The sequence below is a fragment of the Panulirus ornatus genome, chromosome 24, assembly GCF_036320965.1.
Source record: "Panulirus ornatus isolate Po-2019 chromosome 24, ASM3632096v1, whole genome shotgun sequence".
Taxonomy (NCBI): Eukaryota; Metazoa; Arthropoda; class Malacostraca; order Decapoda; family Palinuridae; genus Panulirus; species Panulirus ornatus.
This window is the reverse complement of record NC_092247.1, coordinates 5,532,434-5,546,506: the sequence shown is the minus strand read 5'-3', so window position 1 is coordinate 5,546,506 and position 14,073 is coordinate 5,532,434. Positions and strand designations below refer to the sequence as shown.

The window sequence follows — 14,073 nt, the reverse complement described above, 5'->3', positions numbered from 1 at the left end:
TACGACCATTGAAAACGACGCTACGACTCTCTTAAGCACGACGGTACGACAGTTAAGGTACGATAGCCTTGGTATCTCGACCAAGTCATTATACCCAGTGGTCGTACCGCCGTGTTCAAGATATCGCCTTAGAACGCGATAAGACTTATTGAATCGGTGAAGCATCACTAGAGTCTTATTAGAATATAATCATTAAGGGAACCTTCATTAATGATAGAATTGAGCATTTTATTCGCGCAGAACTTTATCTAATCGTTCGCATGACTTTGTCTAGCTGGGTTCTGTTGGTTTAGGTATCGCAGTAGAACCCCAGCCAATGTGGGGTCATGACTGAAATACAGCCGGATATGTGGAACTTTAGTTTTTAAAATCCGTCTTTTAACTGTATTTGGAAAGCACTTTGCTTAAAACTTTGCTTCACAGACCATAATTAGAACCTTTACATTTACGAGCCATATAATACACACACACACACATATATATATATATATATATATATATATATATATATATATATATATATATATATATATATATATATTACTGCAGGGAATCTTAATACAAGAGCTTATATCCCAAGTTTATTTTCATGTGTGAAACGTACCAGTATGAAAGTTCGTGAATTATATGAAGCTGAACCGATCATTTTTTTCCCAGATTTTTATAGATCGTAGTTTTGAGTCTGATATATATATAGAATCATCTTATGAATTTTGCCTCAAAAGACGTTTTTTTTTTTTTTCTTAAACTTGTAACTTTTCCAACTGATGCATTAACTGATGAGCCCCATTTACAACCTTACTGTGTATGAACATTTCTTGTAACAGTTTGAATATATATATATATATATATATATATATATATATATATATATATATATATATATATATATATATATATATATATATATATATATATATATATATATATATATATTCGATCTTTTCATCATGGAACTGCTTCTCCTTACCTCTCAGTGTGGAACTTTCCCTTGAAACACTATGGAACATTTCTTTGAACTTTGCAAAACAGTTCCTCTGAACTTTACCTTTCCTGTCGTTTCAATCTTTTCCTTACGTGGTATTATAAGCTGGCAGTCTGTGGCTGTGTTGTGAAGACCTCAGTACGAAATTTACTTTTTATTTTGTAGTGACGATGTTACACTTTGACCCTGTCAGACATACATAAGCCTGGGTTCAACTTAAACTCGCGAAATGGTAATATGTTTTGACATTGATATACGTGTAGATATTACATGTTTTGATTATATATATATATATATATATATATATATATATATATATATATATATATATATATATATATATATATATATATGTAGGAGTAACAATGCTAATTGCTGGCATGTGAGTGCTTTTAAGAAACGTGTATTTGCTGTACACAGTAAGAGAGAGTCTTGCCTTGCTTGTCCCGTTTAACCCACCGTTCCTGTTGACGCGAGGCCTCCTGTTTGCCACTTAACCTACTCACAGTTAGCTTTGGTCACGCTGGAAGTAAGTGCACCCAGGTGTCAGGAGGTCGGGTCGTGTTTTATTGTCTTATCAGCAGGGTTAACGCGGTGGTTGGGGGGGATATGGAGGGGGTCAGAAACCTGCCCCCGAAGGTCGACACCCCTGGGTGAGGGAGGGTTGTGTTATGGGTGGGGGGGAGGGAAGCGCTCGTAGGGGATTACTAAGTACTGTAACTGCGTACAAATTCTGTTTCTCTCCACTACCACTACTACTAATATTACTACTACCCTTACTGCTACTACTACCCTTAATACTACTACCCTTACTGCTCCTACTACCCTTAATACTACTGCCTTTACTGCTCCTCCTACCCTTAATACTACTACCTTTACTGCCCCTACTACCCTTAATACTACTACCTTTACTGCTCCTACTACCCTTAATACTACTACCTTTACTGCCCCTACTACCCTTAATACTACTACCTTTACTGCCCCTACTACCCTTAATACTACTACCTTTACTGCCCCTACTACCCTTAATACTACTACCTTTACTGCCCCTACTACCCTTAATACTACTACTACTACTACCCTTACTGCTCCTACTACCCTTAATACTACCACCACCACTACTACTACTACTGTTACTTGCGTTGTTGGAACTTTTTCGTCAAAATTTGTGATGTCACTAATGATGGTCAGGTTAAAGGTTCACGATGGCTTTAGGAGTAACCTCATGAACACGAGGATACGCCCCTTGAGTACGACGGTGCGACCCAAGGGTATAGAATGGCCCACTCCCAAGACCTGGCCCTTGGACACGACGGTACGACCCTGAAGGCATATGCGGCTGTTAAATCGAAGGCCAGACTATAGTACCGTCGTGGTCAGGGGTCGTACCATCGCTCTCGAAGGTCGTGACGTCGTTCTGTAGGGTCGTACCGTCGTTTTCTAAGGTCGTACCATCGTGTTCAAGGGGTCTTACCGTCGTTTTCTAAGGTCGTACCATCGTGCTCAAGGGGTCGTACCGTCGTTTTCTAAGGTCGTGCTCAAGGGGTCGTACCGTCGTTTTCCAAGGTCGTACCATCGTGCTCAATTGCTCGTACCGTCATTTTCTAAGGTCGTACCATCGTGCTCAAGGAGTCGTACCGTCGTTTTCTAAGGTCGTACCATCGTGTTCAAGGGGTTGCACCGTCGTTTTGAAGTGTCGTTCTTCAAGGTCCTTACCATCATGGTCGAGGGTCGTACCGTCGTTCTCGTGGTGGTCAGTAGGAGCGATCCCAGTCCTCAGTTGGCAATTGCTGTCGGACAGATTTTACGGTAGTTACGTCTCCATACAATTACAGGCATCGAGGAGGTAGTTTGGCGAATGCAGTCGTGTAGCAGCAGCGGCCATATTGACTAGCGTTTTCTTTAACTCCCTCCCCCTCACCTCCTACGGGTGGGTGATGATGCCCCACCCAGGGCGATGCCCCCACCCAGGCCTCTCCTGTGACGAAGGACGTTACGCACGGTGCTTGTCAGGCCCCGTGTCGAGATGGCTCCTCCGCTAAACGGGTGTAACATGACGCAGGGTGGATTAAGGGGCTTCGGGTTCAGGTACTTGGCCCACCAGGACCCGAGTTAGGCCCGTTGGGAGGAGATTCAGGTCTTCGGAACAGGTTTCGTGAGTTTCACTAAGCCTACAGCACACACACACACACACACACACACACGAGAGGTCCGTTTGAGGGTCTGGTTATTCGGCCTATCGTAAACAACACCTCCAGCTGCTCTATACCCCTCCTGTACGCTCTACTTATTCTCTGGATATGACCGGAGGAGGAGGAGGAGGAGGAGGCGCATGGGTTTACCAGTGGCACCCGTGATGGTTAAAGTCGACTCTTCAAAAATACCATTTTGGTATTACTTGAAGGAGTTGTCGTCGTACTCATATGCCACTGTGGCTATGTGTAATCGAAGGTAATCCTCCCCCGAGCCATACCGTAGTCTGACAAAGGAATTATTGTAATCATGAGTTGATGTGGGTACAAAGATGTAAGATCTCGGTTTTTGTTAGGATATTGACAAGTTACTGAGAGCGGAAATGTAAATTTAGACCAAAGACGCCATACGTACATTACCTGATCAGTAATCAAGAGGACAGTTCAGTAAGAACAACGTGGACGAATTTCGTGTATCAGTAAAACGTCACTTCAAAAACACATCATCACATTTCGGAATCCAAAAATATCTCCGAGTACCAAATATCGACGGAGTACATACATATATGAATATTTCTACATATTTTATTGCTTAGGCCGCCACAAACCACAATAATATGTACGTTATCGTTTGTCTGACCACATGTGGTGGGGTTTGTGGTCGCGTATTACTCCTCCTTTGTGGTCGTATTACAGATGTTTGTTAAGCTGAGGCCGTCCATCAGGTCGTGTTATTTCTGCATTCACGAGCAGGCAGGCAGTCGTCTTGTGACGCTCGGGAATGAAGCTGTACCGAACCCCTTTTGTCTCGACTGGTGGAGACAAAGGAGTTCGATACAGCATCGACCAGGCGTGTCCCCGAGCCCTCTTTTGCCGACTGGTAGAGAGACAGGGAGGTCGAATCTGCTTCGACCAGGCGTGTCCTGAACCCTCTATCTCGACTGGTAGAGGCAGGAATGCTCGAACCTGCTTCGACCAGGCGTGTGCCGAACCCTCCATCTCGACTGGAAAAGAGAGGTGGGGTGGTTCGGTACTGCTTCTACCAGGCTTCGTACCGGGACTTCGAGATTTATGAGGGCGCAGGACTGTTATCCACAATTGATTTCACAACGTGGCTCACACACCCGGATAATGGGGGCGCCCCCAGATATTATATCATCCCCCCAGAGAGCAATCATCTGCTTAGTGTCATTACTGGGCAAATGTCTCCATGTTATCGGTACGTTAGTTTATAACGTAATCCCCTTGCGTACGACAGTACAGCCCCTAGGGGTGTGAGAGCCTGACCTTTGACCTGACCCTTCAGGTGAAAGGTCAGAGCATTGTACACCGAAGAGTCACATGTTCGTGTTCAAGCGTCGTGCCGTCTTGCCCAAGCGTCGTACCGTCGTGCCCAAGGGTCGTACTGTCGTGCTCAAGGGTCGTACCGTCGTGCTCAAGGGTCATACTGTCGTGCTCAAGGATCATACCGTCGTGCTCAAGGGTCGTACCATCGTGCTCAAGGATCATACCGTCTTGCTCAAGGATCGTACCGTCGTGCTCAAGGGTCGCCCCGTCGTGCTCAAGGATCATACCGTCGTGCTCAAGGGTCGCCCCGTCGTGCTCAAGGATCATACCGTCGTGCTCAAGGGTCGTACCATCGTGCTCAAGGATCATACCGTCGTGCTCAAGGGTCGCCCCGTCGTGCTCAAGGATCATGCCGTCGTGCTCAAGGGTCGCCCCGTCGTGCTCAAGGGTCGTTCCATCGTGCTCAGCAGGGCCCAATGGCGTCATTGTGTACGGTGCAGTACACATTAGCTACCATACACCCTCGCGGGTATGGCGCTGTGAGAGTGCGGTGTGAGGCAGCCTGTAGAGTTCGTTGTGCAGTCTTGACTGGGGAGACCTGATGGCCACAGCTCGTTCGTTGATGGTGCTAAATGCCCTGAGTGAGTCACTGATGCCCTGAGTGACTGGTGGATACCAGCGTCAATCAGACTTGGAGATGAGTTCGATTATTTCATGATGGATTGTGATCCAATGCCGGTATATCCATTACACACTTTTTCATACTTGATGGCCATATATATATATATATATATATATATATATATATATATATATATATATATATATATATATATATATATATATATACACAGAGAGAGAGAGAGAGAGAGAGAGAGAGAGAATGTATGTATATTCCTATGAGTCCACGGGGGAAATGAAACACGATAAGTTCCCAAGTGCACTTTCGTGTGATAATCACATCATCAGGGGAGACGCATGAAAGAAATATGACAGTCAGTTGATATACAACGAAGAGACGTAGCTAGGACGCCATTTGGTCAACAGTTTGATTGTTGGCGAGTGGGTACACTATCCTGTAGTCATCCCCTACATCTCTTTTCATTCATATTGATTGCTTTTGAGTTGAAATATATTACACGTAACACTTGTACCAGTAAGAGTACGTGACTCGTCTGACTGCTGTTTCCCATAGTTTCGTTGTTGAGATTATCCACACGAGGAGTGACCGTTACGATGCCTCTTTCTTCGGAAAGCGAAGCTGTGGAACTCCCCTTCTTTGATCATCCCTCCAACGTCTCTGCCTTCACGATTCAGGTCTGTAAACACGTCAGGAGCCCTGAATAAATGTCTTCACTCTTTTTCTCGCCCAGAGTATCCTTTGACCTGATTATAGCCAAGACTGGGTCATGCATGTGTTGCCCGTGCCACGTCGCTCGCTATGAAGCAGAAATTATCCATTGTATCAGACCAGATAGATCACACCTCATTTCCTGTCTCATGTCGGATGGATGGAGTAGATTACGTCAAATATGATTATTTCGCCCACTGGTACCATATAAGAGGTTGCTTATGGCTTCCTGCGTAGAAGGAAAAACATATTGCTTTTCGTGTCTCCTTTTTCTTTTTCCTTTTTTTTCCTTTCCCACGTTCAACACACTAACTGTATAGCAGCCTCTGACGTGACGCGCAAAGGGTCATGTCATAGGCCACTGGTGTTGACGGAGTAGTGAAGGTGCGTGTTGGGGAACGTGAAGCGAACCGAGCTTAGCGTAGTGAAGATGCGCCTTTGTCCGACGGGGTGTAGTGAAGATAAATTCGGTAGAGGAAGACGCTCGTATTCGGCCGCGACCATTGGCCGACGCAGTTTGATGGACCGGATCACGTTAATCGTTCGTCTCGCCCGAATCACTGAGATGACGTTATGTGGAATCGTTCGCTTTAGGGGTGTCCTCCACATCATAACCCAGACGACCTCCTCCCTCTCTAGATACCCGAAGAAAGAGAGAGAGAGAGAGGGGGAAGTCTAGATGTGTGGAGAGTCGGGTGTCGGCCGTTGTTAGCCCGACCTTATTGACTTGCACTGCGAAGGTGGTAGTGATGATGATGATGATGATAGTCTCAAGTGCACAGGAAACACTCGCTTGGTCTCCAGCAGGAGGGAGGAGGAGGGGTGGAGGTAGATCTCCGTCCGCCCCTCACCCTCTCCCTCCTTCCACCTTGTTCATGGACAGGGGACGGACTGGGCCATGTTCATGGTGAGGAACGAGACTTGGGTTATATAACTCATTCACTTCAGAGTCTAAAGAGATTATTCATATTATTTTCACAGTGCATAGACCTTCATAGTGTATGGACAAGGGAGGTGAAAACCGGATATTCTCCTATCCTATATATATATATATATATATATATATATATATATATATATATATATATATCAAAAGCGTATGATATTTCTTTCCCAGGCCTCCCTACCCGTGTGGGGTCAAAAGTACGAGAGTAACAAAGAATTTAGAATGATTACTGCGACCTTAAGACTGTGTGTGTGTGTGCGCGCGCGCGCGCTACTGCTGTTACTCAAGGAGAAAATTGTCATGTATTTTGTATTGCGATTGTATTGGTTCGCAGATAGATAGATAGTTATGCTGTTCTTGTCTTCCTGTTTCTGTTCCTGTTCATGCTTGTCCAATGGAACGAAACTCGGATGCAAGAACGATAGTTTCCAGGGTTCACCACCTGCTCACACTTGACAATATATATATATATATATATATATATATATATATATATATATATATATATATATATATATATATATATATATATATATGATTTGTCATTGCCTTTTTGCGAGTGTGTGTGTGTGTGTGTGTGTGTGTGTGTGTGTTTAGGTGTGTGGTTAAGTTTGAAATTGTTTACACTGCGAGTGATTAACGTCTTGTCTTACCAAGATGAAGGAACCGTCCGCTTTCTGTTGGTGTTGGGTCGCCACCACGAGGTGGGGACATCGCACAGTTTTACCCTCTCAATCTTGAACGCTACACAACACGTCCACATATCTACCAGCAGAACGACTGGCGACGCGACAAGTAGATATCCACCTGTTATTTAATGGGAAGGGAAGGAGGATTCGGTCCTTGGTACGCCGTGGTGCTGGAGACCACAATCCCAGCACGTCCCAGAACACTTGTACAATTGGCCGACCAACACACACACACACGCACTCTACCTCACCGTCCTGAGTGCGTTAGAGAGGCAGGGTTGACCGATAGCGTAAGACCTTGTACAGTGTCATTCAGTGCAGCGTAAGTGTGTGTGTGTGTGTGTGTAGAGCCAGGCTGTTTGAAATCGATTCATCCTTCACAGTTAACTTTCCAGCAGTTTGAGGAATTTTTTTCTTTTTGTTTTTTCAAATGTATGTTTGGCTGCTCTGTGTGTGTGTGTGTGTGTGTGTGTGTGTGTAAAACCACGTTTAATCTCTCTCTCTCTCTCTCTCTCTCTCTCTCTCTCTCTCTCTCTCTATATATATATATATATATATATATATATATATATATATATATATATATATATAAAGAAAAAGGAAAAGAAAAGAAATTACTTTTTTTTGTAATGTTTTTTCGTCATCCTGGAGGGCGTTACAGACAAGGACAAGTCCCTGATTAGCGCTGGAAGGTCGCACGTACAAGGACACGTACCTGGCCAGTACTGGCGGTGGAAGGCGGCACGGTCAGAGGACACGGACTCAGTCTTGCTCGTGGTGGAGTCACGTGCATCACCCGGCTGTTGCAGGACACTACATCTGAGGGTCGTGGCTCCGTCCATAGAAGTCGTACCGTCGTGCTCAATGGGTTTTACCTTCCTCTCGAGGGTCGTACTTTCCTCTCGAGGTCGTACCGTCAGGAGAAGGAGCCAAGCGAGGACGTGGCTCTCTCTGGGCTCGTGGGCCCACTAGGGCCCACGAGCCATCCGTCTTTTTCGATGTATTGTACACACTGTACACTCTATACATGCCTCCCCCTAGCCATGAACGCTTCACCAGTGCAATAGGTGAAATGCTTTGTCTATGTATATTTTGAGAAATGAAGACTTTAGAATTAGAAAATAGAGATTGAAGGCTGAATCGTCAATTTCCTGGCGGCAATTGTCAGCCCCTGACGCTCCCTCGTTAAGGCAGGAAACGAAACATGTTTACATAACGTTCCTCTCATTTTACACCTGTCACCTCACTCCTCATTTGTCTCATCTCCCTCACGTCCTCCGTCTCATTACACGTCCCTCGTTGACCTGCGTGTTCCACAGCCAACTGTCTGCCTTCCGGTAACGACCGTTAACCGTTTTCTAACCGCCAGCAGCGAACTGTTAATACTCTGGGGTCGTTTTCTTCATTTGTCCTTGTTTTGTGCAATTTATTTGCGGTTAAGCTGGTTATGCTGGCTTTGTTGTTTACCGTGTTCACGCGTACGTTTGGTTTAACAAGATCGTGACCAAAGGACAACCCATTAACACGACGCTACGACCCTTAAACACGACAACATGACCTTCGAACACGGCGATGCGACACTTGAAGACGACTGAACGACCCTTGGGCTTAATGGCGTGGCCTGAACATAAGAAAACTAAGAAGAAAAGAGGTCCAGTCGTGTCCAACGACCCTAACGAATTGGCTCAGATTGCGTTATCATTACGGAACAATATTATATGCAGCCAATGACAGGTATTGTCGATCAGTATTGGGAAGCAGTTGTTTACGGTGTAATCACCATTCTGAGAGTTTGACAATATTCGTCGATATGGGCATTTGAAAATGGCTGTATGATGCATTTCGCTGGCGTGAACAGAGAAGTCGATCAATGAGACGACAGAGTTACTGTCATCATTATTATTATTATCATTATTGTTATTATTGTCATTGAATTGGTTACTGGCATCGCCCGCCCTATAGCTCTGTGTGAATAGTCTCGCTACCCCATCTATATTACACACACACACACACACACACACACACACACACTAACTAGCAAGGAGAGAGAGAGAGAGAGAGACAAAGAGTATTTACTTTAGAGATGTTTTGCCCTTGCAGGAGGCAGGGGCCGGAGGGTAGCGATCCCTGCAGGAAGAATACTGAGTAATAGCCATGAGTGGGGGTCGTGTGAGCTGCGTATTATTGCGTGAGGGAGGGAGGAGAGAGAGAGAGAGAGAGAGAGAGAGAGAGAGAGAGAGAGAGAGAGAGAGAGAGAGAGAGCTGCGGCTGCCAGCATCAAGTGGTGGGTCTCCTCAGCTGTGCTATCCATGGTGGTATGAAATGATAAACGCTGGAGGAGGGAGGGAGGGAGACGGTTGCTGGAGGGGAGGGGGAGTTTTAACGGGATGCGTATGATTGAGGTGGTGGGTGGAGGAGGAGCAACAGTCCAACTCCCCCCCTTACCCCCATGACGAGCCTGGGGCATGATTCACACAGTTAAGGGACGTGACTCAGGACCCCCTTGGGGAGAGGGGTGGGGGAGGTGTGTGCTTCGTCTTGCCTTGTCTTGGTGTGGGATGGGAATGTGCTCGGTGTTGAAGGGGAGGGGGGTAGTACTTGATGTAGGGGGTTGGAGTGGTAAGGTTTGATGTAGGAGCTGGGGCTTTATGTAGGAAGGACGGACGAGGCTTGATGTCGGGAAGGTTGTAGGGGTTGATGTGGGGTAGGGATGAATAGGACTTGAATAGGTGGAGGGACGAAGGGGTGGCCTTGATGTGGGAGAGGGATGGACGAGGGGGTAGATAATGGGGTAAGGATGAAGGGGGACTTGATATGAGGGAAGGGAATGTTATACGACATGTAAAAACACCCATTAAAGACATACTACATATGCGTTGGAGGATAATGATGGTGTGGGAAGATGAGCGAGTGGATGGCAGTGTTGTATTGCATGTGTTGCATGGAATGTGTTGTTGTTTGTGCGTGTTGAAGGGTCAGGTCAGAGGCCACGCCATTATTCCCCAAGATTCGCACCGCCGAGGTCAGGGTTCGTACATTCGTACTACGGAGTCGAAGCGCCGTGTTGCAGGAGGGTTTTTACCGTCTTTGGTCGTGCCTTGCGTTAGTGGGAGGGAAGGAGTGCGAGTGATTGGGAAGTGTACAAGAGAAAGCGGCAGGAGATCAAGAGGAAGGTGCAGGGGCTGAAAAAAGAGGGCAAATGAGTTAGGTGAGCGATCACATCGGTAAGCTGCTATGACCATGTAAACTGTTGCTCAGGCTAGAGTCTACTTTTCATACTTAGCCATGACAACTGCATTTAGTCTTATTGTATTTTCCTATTATTTTAGCTCACCTGGTGAGCAGGTGTCAACATTTGTTTCTGTCGTCGGGCGTCTGTGAGCTAGGCTGTTCTTGTGTTTGTAAACTTAGACTGTTATTGTTTGTTTTTATACCTGTCTATCGTCGTCGGAGTGTAGATTCGTTCGTCATAGTCCGTCTGTAATGTTTACATTTGAATCGTAGTTCTTCATCTCGTTTCCGATCCGACGTCCGATATGGCCGACACAGGCCCAGAAGGTTTCCAAAAATCGACTTCTTGGAAACACACTGAACAAATGTAAGCAAAATTTCGACGGAAATGAATGATAGTCTTCGTTGACGTTCCCTCACTTCGTGTCTGTCCGACATCCAATATTGCCGCTGGTCAATTGCCGGGCCATTTCACACTCTATTTTCCATATAATCATTCTCTGCTACTTCGCCATCTGCAATGCTGGAGAAGTTGATGATAACTTGGGTGTCCCGTTTTCCAGAGGTGTTCCAGGAATATTCTTGGTGAATATAACTTTGTGGAAACATAAGAAGAGTGACATACAGGAGAGGTGGGGTAGGCCTTCCCGTCGACCGCGTCAGGAGATCACAGCCAGACCAGTTTTCCTCGGGAGTGTGTTCAGCGACTCCACACCAGTGTACTTGCAGGCGTCCTCTCCAACGTGACACCGGGCAGAGATGCGCCAGTGACTGGCACGCTTTGATTATGAACCTCACCCGTCGTAAGAATTTCGAGAGCATCGCCACCTCCGCCGGAGGCACGTATGACAGAGAGAGAGACAGACGTATGTATGACATTTTCGCGGCGGCGCACCAGCGAGTAAATGTCGTAATCATTAAGTGAAGAGTAAGAGGAGAGGCGGTGACTTGGCAAATACCTGCAAGCGCGAAACCACAAAATTTGGCAAGCGGACTTGTGGTGTGCAGCTTTCCACCGGACATTAGATTTCGGCTTGGAAAGGTAGTAGTACCACGCCCTCGTCCGCCAGATTGCCTGAGGGAGGTGGACATTGCGCCATCGGCGGTAAGGAGAGCCTGTGTGAAGTCAACGGGCTCAAAAAGTAGAGAGCCTGTCGTGAAGTAAACGTGCTCAAAAATAACACTGCACCGGAGAGTCTGTGTGAGGGGAACGTGCTCAAGAGAAATAAACTTTTGCGATAAAGAGGCTTGTGTGTGAAGTTGAGGGGAACGAACTTTCGTGATAAAGTGAAGCCCAGGAGGCGGTACCGTTGGAGACCATGGAGTGGCGGTTGACGACCGTGGGCACCGGGCGGAGCTGGACACCCGGCAGTGAGATCCTGAGACCCAAGATGCCCCACACAGACTCGGGCCAGAACTCCCTGGAGTACTGGGACTACTCAGTCGAACTGGAGATGCTCAAGGGACCTGAAGGTGAGTATTGGTGAGGTTGTTGTTGTGAGTACTGGGGGACTGATTGAGTACTGGGGGGACGAGTGTGAGTACTGGGGGACTGACGTGAGTCCTTGGGGACTGATGTGAGTACTGGGGGACTGATGTGAGTACTGCGGGAGTACTGGGGAAATGATGTGAGTGCTGGGGAAATGATGTGAGTACTGGGGAAATGGGAGACTGATGTGAGTACTGGGGGACTAGTGTGAGTACTGGGGGACTGATGTGAGTACTGGGGGACTAATGTGAGTACTGGGGAAATGATATGAGTACTGGGGGACTAATGTGAGTACTGGGGGAATGATATGAGTACTGGGAGACTAATGGGAGTAGTTGGGGACTGATGTGAGTACTGGGGGACTAATGTGAGTACTGGGGAAATGATGTGAGTACTGGGAGAATGTTGGGAGTACTGGGAAACTTGTGAGTACTGGGAGACTGTTGTGAGTACTGGGGGACTGACGTGAGTCCTTGGGGACTGATGTGAGTACTGGGGGACTGACGTGAGTCCTTGGGGACTGATGTGAGTACTGGGGGACTGACGTGAGTCCTTGGGGACTGATGTGAGTACTGGGGGACTGATGTGAGTACTGGGGGACTGACGTGAGTCCTTGGGGACTGATGTGAGTACTGGGGGACTGACGTGAGTCCTTGGGGACTGATGTGAGTACTGGGGGACTAATGTGAGTACTGGGGGACTGACGTGAGTCCTTGGGGACTGATGTGAGTACTGGGGGACTAATGTGAGTACTGGGGGACTGATGTGAGTACTGGGGAAATGATGTGAGTACTGGGGGACTGACGTGAGTCCTTGGGGACTGATGTGAGTACTGGGGGACTGACGTGAGTCCTTGGGGACTGATGTGAGTACTGGGGAAATGATGTGAGTACTGGGGGACTAATGTGAGTACTGGGGGACTAATGTGAGTACTGGGGGACTGATGTGAGTACTGGGGGACTAATGTGAGTACTGGGGGACTGATGTGAGTACTGGGGGACTGATGTGAGTACTGGGGGACTAATGTGAGTACTGGGGGACTGACGTGAGTCCTTGGGGACTGATGTGAGTACTGGGGGACTGACGTGAGTCCTTGGGGACTGATGTGAGTACTGGGGGACTGACGTGAGTCCTTGGGGACTGATGTGAGTACTGGGGGACTGACGTGAGTCCTTGGGGACTGATGTGAGTACTGGGGGACTAATGTGAGTACTGGGGAAATGATGTGAGTACTGGGGGACTGACGTGAGTCCTTGGGGACTGATGTGAGTACTGGGGGACTGATGTGAGTACTGGGGGACTGACGTGAGTCCTTGGGGACTGATGTGAGTACTGGGGAAATGATGTGAGTACTGGGGAAATGATGTGAGTACTGGGGGACTGACGTGAGTCCTTGGGGACTGATGTGAGTACTGGGGGACTAATGTGAGTACTGGGGAAATGATGTGAGTACTGGGGGACTGACGTGAGTCCTTGGGGACTGATGTGAGTACTGGGGAAATGATGTGAGTGCTGGGGAAATGATGTGAGTACTGGGGGACTAATGTGAGTACTGGGGAAATGATGTGAGTACTGGGGAAATGATGTGAGTACTGGGGGACTGACGTGAGTCCTTGGGGACTGATGTGAGTACTGGGGAAATGATGTGAGTACTGGGGGACTAATGTGAGTACTGGGGGACTGACGTGAGTCCTTGGGGACTGATGTGAGTACTGGGGAAATGATGTGAGTACTGGGGGACTAATGTGAGTACTGGGGGACTAATGTGAGTACTGGGGGACTAATGTGAGTACTGGGGAAATGATGTGAGTGCTGGGGAAATGATGTGAGTGCTGGGGAAATGATGTGAGTACTGGGGGACTGACGTGAGTCCTTGGGGACTGATGTGAGTACTGGGGAAATG

The 14,073-nt window shown here is 47.2% G+C and overlaps 1 protein-coding gene across 10 annotated transcripts in view; it reads left to right on the top strand.

Moving 5' to 3' along the window:
* Cen (cerebellar degeneration-related protein 2-like) overlaps positions 1-14,073 on the top strand; it is a 264,778-nt gene that overhangs the window by 203,301 nt on the left and 47,404 nt on the right. The window contains exon 2 of one of the 10 annotated variants that reach the window (XM_071677027.1): positions 11,245-12,154. The exons of the other annotated variants lie outside the window; for them this stretch is intronic. Coding sequence (XP_071533128.1) covers positions 12,001-12,154 — 154 coding nt within the window. The 5' untranslated portion in view covers positions 11,245-12,000. The remainder of the gene's footprint in view (positions 1-11,244; positions 12,155-14,073) is intronic. 10 annotated transcript variants of the gene reach the window in all.